This window comes from Octopus sinensis, linkage group LG18 (assembly GCF_006345805.1).
Source record: "Octopus sinensis linkage group LG18, ASM634580v1, whole genome shotgun sequence".
Taxonomy (NCBI): domain Eukaryota; kingdom Metazoa; phylum Mollusca; class Cephalopoda; order Octopoda; family Octopodidae; genus Octopus; species Octopus sinensis.
The window spans coordinates 49,094,140-49,100,382 of NC_043014.1; the positions used below are offsets into that span (position 1 = coordinate 49,094,140).

Sequence of the window (6,243 nt, forward strand, 5' to 3'; positions counted from 1 at the left end):
ATGGAATGGTGACAGTGTATTGTTTGTGGCTGTGTATTTTATTTTCAATAATCTATGTATTTCAATCATAATTTTTTATATGAAACATTTTGAAATGTGCTTCTTTTGTAGCCCCGCAAGGTACATATCCAAACGGTATCAGAGATGTTTTCCGTCAACTGATGAAAGAAGAAGGAATCTTTGCCATGTATCGAGGTGTAACACCTGTTATGATAAGAGCCTTCCCTGCTAACGGTGTAAGTAATTTTATCACAAATACTAGCAGTATCGCCCGGCGTTGCTCGAGTTTGTTTCGACCCTTTAGAATTAGAATTTTTGAAAAGTAAAAATTTTGCATTATATAGCTTGTTATTCTCTTTAAGTGAACATTTTTCTGGTTGAAATACACTGAAAAATGGCAACACAGCAGTCAAAAAATTGTAAATAATTGGGATTTTCATAGAAAAAAAGCACCTTTTTGATGTAAATAATTTTTGGCGTTAACATGGTCTGATTTGAATTTTTTCTTCTATGGAAGGAAGAGCAAGCCTTCTTCTATCATACTCTCAATTTTGGTCAACTTGTGCCTCAGGGTCTCGGAGGAGATAGTGTCAGTTGAAGGCTACCAAACCTGCCATACACAGACAACTTCAGCTTTATATATATACTAGCAGTATCGCCCGGCATTGCTCGGGTTTGTAAGGGAAATAACTATAAAGCAGTTTTAGAGAGTTATAGCCAAAAAATGGAAAAAAAATGATGGTAAATTTTTTTTTAGTTAAAAAGGTCGAGTTGCGTCCCCTAGACAGTCTGTGGTTTGTGTTTCTGATTCTCGACCCCATGTCGAATTTATCGATTTTTTTCAGAACTGGGGGAACTTTTCAAAATTTTCGCTGCATTAGTTTTGAATTATGACATTGGGCTATGTGTGTGTCAAGTTTCATCAGAATCGGTTGAAAGCCGTGGTCAGGGTGAGGGTACAACCTAACAGACACACAGAAACACACACAGACAAACTGCCGTTTATATATAGAGAGATAGATTTTACAGGTGTTTAATAGAGCCAAAGTTGGAACCTCTAACTGGTCCAGTTGACCTACTAGGAAAAATAAAAAGCTAAATCACCCTTAAAATCACACCTTACTGTTTTGTTTTTTTTTAAATGGCTCAACTGAATAATGTAGTTTGAAGTCTGCCCCCCCCCCCATTCCTTGCGATGCTCATGGTCAGAATACATTTCTGCTAGCTAAGGGCCACACTCTAATTCCATAGAGGTCTGCTAGCTGGGGATTGCTAGTTAAGGACTAAACAAGAACATTGAAATAATATAATTCTGTATACTTTTACTTAACATTGATATACTACAGAAAGCCACAAAACTGAAGTATTTGTCTTGAGACAGCATCCAATGTTTAGTGCTAAAAAGCACAGAAGTATATGAATAGCAGAGGAAAAATATCCAGCAGTGGATTTGCTAAATCTAGTTTTCTGCATCCTTGAGCATCATCACTAGAAAGTATCCACTAACAGCCACATGTTTAGATAAATTTAGCTTTTACTGTTACGTCAAAGAATATTGGTAGTTTGACAACTGACTGAAATTATGATTGGTTCATGTAGCGAGTTGTCTCCCTTGTATCACTGGCGTTATTAGAACCACAATTCTAAACCTGCAGTGAGTTGGAGTAGGGGACAAAATTTAGGATTCCAGGAGATCACAGTGAGGACATTGGATTAGGAGGAAAAAAATTTTCTTTATCATTATTGACAATGGGCTGGCAGAAACATTAAAGTGTTGGGAAAAAATGCTTAATGGTATGCTATGATGTTCTGAGTTCAAATTTCGCCGAGGTCGACTTTGCCTTTCATCCTTTCGGGGTCGATTAAATAAGTACCAGTTACGCACTGGGGTTGATGTAATCGACTTAATCCGTTTGTTTGTCTCCTCTGGGTTTAGTCCCTTGTGGGTAGTAAAGAAATAGGTACATGTTACTGCTCTCTCTATATTCATCATCATCATCATTTAACATCCATGTTCCATGGGCAAATGGGTTGTGGGGGTTTGACAGGATACAAAGACTGCATGGTGTTCCAGTGTCAACTTTGGCATTGTTTCTACAGCTGGATGCCTTTCCTAATGCCAACCACTTCACAGCTTGTACCAGGTGCTCCTCTTAGTGCCACTGGCACTAATGAGGTTGTTATGCAGCTTGTAAGACTATTATGAACCTCGATTGGGGGTGGGGAACTTTTTGCTTGGAGAATAAGGGAGCAGAGAGGGATACTGTATGAGAGAAAAGGGCTGGAGCAAAGGTTTCTTGCTGGGGAAGACCTGCACGAGGGTTCAAATCCTGCTATGGTTAACATTTTATATTCTTGTGGGATCAATAAAATACCTGTTAAGTACAAGGGTTGATTGTATTAACTAGCTCCCTCCCTTCAAAATTTTTTGACCTTTACATCATCGTTTAACGTCCTCCTTCCATGCTGGCATGGGTTGGATGGTTTGGCAGATGTCTGCACCACACTTCTGTGTCTGTTTTGGCACAGTTTTTACAGCTGGATGCTCTTCCTAACACCAACCACCCAGCAGGGTGGACTGAGTACTTTTTACATGGCACCAGCACAGGTGGGGTCAGTTTTGGCAGGGTTTCAACAGCTGGATGCCCTTCCAAATGCCAACCACTTTACAGTGTGGACTATCAAAATCTATTTTGCACTAGTGTTATATAAAATACTATATTTTCCTTTTATGCATGTGCAGGGCAAATTAAGATGGTGAACTAATGAAGTGTTGGGGACAAGGATTATTGAAAAAAGTTAAGAAATATTAGATCAGAAAAATTTATCAAAAATAAATTTTTGGAGCTTAGATTTTAGAGAAAGAAAAAATCTGAGTATTTCTGAGGCAGCTGGTATTTGAACCTATGTCTGTTGGACCTCAATAATTTGGTTACTAAACACCACATAAAACATACCTTCGTTTATCATCATCATCATCACTGCCATTTAACATCTGTTTTCCTTGCCTAAGTTGGATGGTTGACAGAAGCCAGTGAGCCAGAAGTCTGCACCAAGCTCTATTGTGTTCTTTGGTATGGTTTCTATGGCCAGATACCTTTCCTAATGCTAACTACTTTACAGAGTGTACTGAGTGCTTTTTATGTGGCACCAGCACCAGTGAGGTCCCTGAGTAACTTGCAAGACAAAGACCTCTCAACTGAGGGGTTAGTAGTATTACTGAGGGATGTGGCTTTGTGCCAGGTGGTGGGAAGTTAAACTCTGATAGAGGGACAGAAACAGGTGTCTTGCTGTAGAGTAGATACATGGCTACTCCAGTTGGAAAAGAGCCAGGAGAGGAGTGAAAGACGAGATGGTGATGAAGATGTATTGGAGTATACCCTTTATTAAAATTTATTTATTCATTTATTTCAGGCTTGCTTCTTGGGATATGAAGTTGCAATGAAATTTCTTAACTGGTTGGCACCAAATCTCTAAATAGTGATCGACGACAGTTTATTGGTGACAGTCCCAATTAACAGCAATAACAATTCAATAAAGAAAGCCAAAAGTTAATTCAAGTCTGCAACCTTTGCCAGAAAATGGAGACAATCCTGCCATCAATGTTTATCCAGCTCCATTGATTTTTTTTATTTTTTTTTATCTCAAAGTTATTACATTAATAACCGATGTTGGCATCATTTATTTTTTCTTTTTTACAACTCCAACATATTTTGGAATTTTAAACAATTTTCCCTTTATTTTCCTTCCGATTTTTTGCAGTTCTGAAGATTTATTTTTGACATTTTACACTCGATGAAAAATAAAAAAACAAAAAACAAAAAATTATATAAAATTGGATGTTAGAATCTTCTAATCTTTGTGTGTGTCCTATCTTTTACTTGTTTCTGTCATTGAACTGTGGCCATGCTGGGGCAACACCTTAAACGAGTTTAATTGGACAAATCAACCCCAGAACTTTTCACCAGCAGATGTTTCTATATGTGTAACTGCATCATGGGATATTTCAATACATCTCTTATTTAAAATCCGTTCTGTCTGTGTGTGTGGCTTCTAGGATCTTGGGCATCCTCCATCCGATTGTGCTCAAATTTGATATGTAGATACCGACGGTATCAGGGCATGTATAAGTCTTGAAAAAATTACAAAAATCCTTTCCAGGTGAGAATGCAATCGATAAAGCCGTTGGAAATCGTTTTTCTTTGGAATAGAAAAAAAGTCTATTTTTATTTCTTCTTTTGCTGGTGTTTCAAATTTAGGTTAAATCAATGTTTCTCAAATTTAGGTTAAATCAATGTTTCTCCTATGGGACGGTTGGACAAGTTGTTTTGAGAAAATTTGGTTTAAATGTTTGACAACTCAGCACCATCCATTGGACGGGAAGATATCTCTCTGTATGTTTTACCTTCTACATTTCCCAGTCATTAGATTGCGGTGAAGCCTGGCCACTACCTTGAAGAATTCTTAGTTGAAAGAATTGAGCCCTGCACTTATATATTTTGAAAGCCTGGTCTTTATTCTACCAGCTTTTTTCACTGCACCATTATATCACTGGCACAAACACACCATCACTGGTTGTTAAGCAGCAGTGGGGACCAGACATACATACATAAATGTATGTGTGTATATCTTTCTCTCTTTCTCTTTTCCTTGTTTAAGTCATTTGACTGTGGCTATGCTGGAGCACCGCCTTTAGTCGAGCAAATCAACCCCGGGACTTATTCTTTGTAACCCTAGTACTTATTCTATCGGTCTTTGTTGCCGAACCGCTAAGTGACGGGGACGTAAACACACCAGCATCGGTTGTCAAGCAATGCTAGAGGGACAAACACAGACACACAAAGATACATATATATATATATATATATATATATATATATACATACACATATACGACAGGCTTCTTTCAGTTTCCGTCTACCAAATCCACTCACAAGGCATTGGTCAGCCCGGGGCTATAGCAGAAGACACATGCCAAGGTGCCATGCAGTGGGACTGAACCTGGAACCATGTGGTTGGTAAGCAAGCTACTTACCACACAGCCACTCATGCGCCTATATATATATATATATATATATATATATATATATATGTAGTGTATATATATATATATATAGTGTATATATATATATATGTAGTATATATATATATATATATGTAGTATATATATATATATATATGTAGTGTATATATATATATATATATATAGTGTATATATATATATATATATATATATATAGTGTATATATATATATATATATATATAGTGTATATATATATATATATATAGTGTATATATATATATATATATATATATATATATATATATATATATATATATATATAGTATATATATATATATAGTATATATATATATATATAGTATATATATATATATATAGTATATATATATATATATAGTATATATATATAGTATATATATATATATATATAGTGTATATATATATATATAGTGTATATATATATATATAGTGTATATATATATATATATAGTGTATATATATATATATATAGTGTATATATATATATATAGTGTATATATATATATATATAGTGTATATATATATATATAGTGTATATATATATATATAGTGTATATATATATATATATATAGTGTATATATATATATATAGTATATATATATATATATATATATATATATATATATATATATATATATACTAGCAGTATCACCCGGCGTTGCTCGGGTTTGTAAGGCAAATAACTATATAAGCATTTTAGAGAGTTACTTCCCTTATATAACCCGAACAAAAATCATTAAAAATGCGGAAAAATGATGGTAAATTTTTTTTAAAATCGTAGACTCATCGTAGACACGCGCTAATACCCAGAAGGGCTCGATATGAATGACGACTATAAGATACCCGCTTTTGGTTAAACTGCACCATGTGGGAGCAGTTAGGAATCTAAATCGGAGGAGACAGAGTCTCACACACACAACTTGAATTTTATATATAAAGATATATATATATATATATACTTACATATAAATATATACATCTCTATATATATATACATCTATATGTATACATGTATACAGCCTCGTCTGGCACCTGTGTCTGTGGCACATAAAATCACCCACTACACTCTCGGAGTGGTTGGCGTTAGGAAGGGCATCCAGCTGTAGAAACACTGCCAGATCTGACTGGCCTGGTGCAGCCTTCGGGCTCCCCAGACCCCAGTTGAACCGTCCAACCCAT

At 35.4% G+C, this 6,243-nt stretch overlaps 1 protein-coding gene across 1 annotated transcript in view; it reads left to right on the forward strand.

Moving 5' to 3' along the window:
- LOC115221724 (mitochondrial carnitine/acylcarnitine carrier protein) overlaps positions 1-3,811 on the forward strand; it is a 33,340-nt gene extending 29,529 nt beyond the window's left edge. The window contains exons 8-9 of the mRNA XM_029791935.2: positions 112-236; positions 3,415-3,811. Of these exons, the coding sequence (XP_029647795.1) occupies positions 112-236; positions 3,415-3,477 (188 nt within the window). The 3' untranslated portion in view covers positions 3,478-3,811. The remainder of the gene's footprint in view (positions 1-111; positions 237-3,414) is intronic.
- The last annotated feature ends 2,432 nt before the right edge of the window (positions 3,812-6,243 follow it).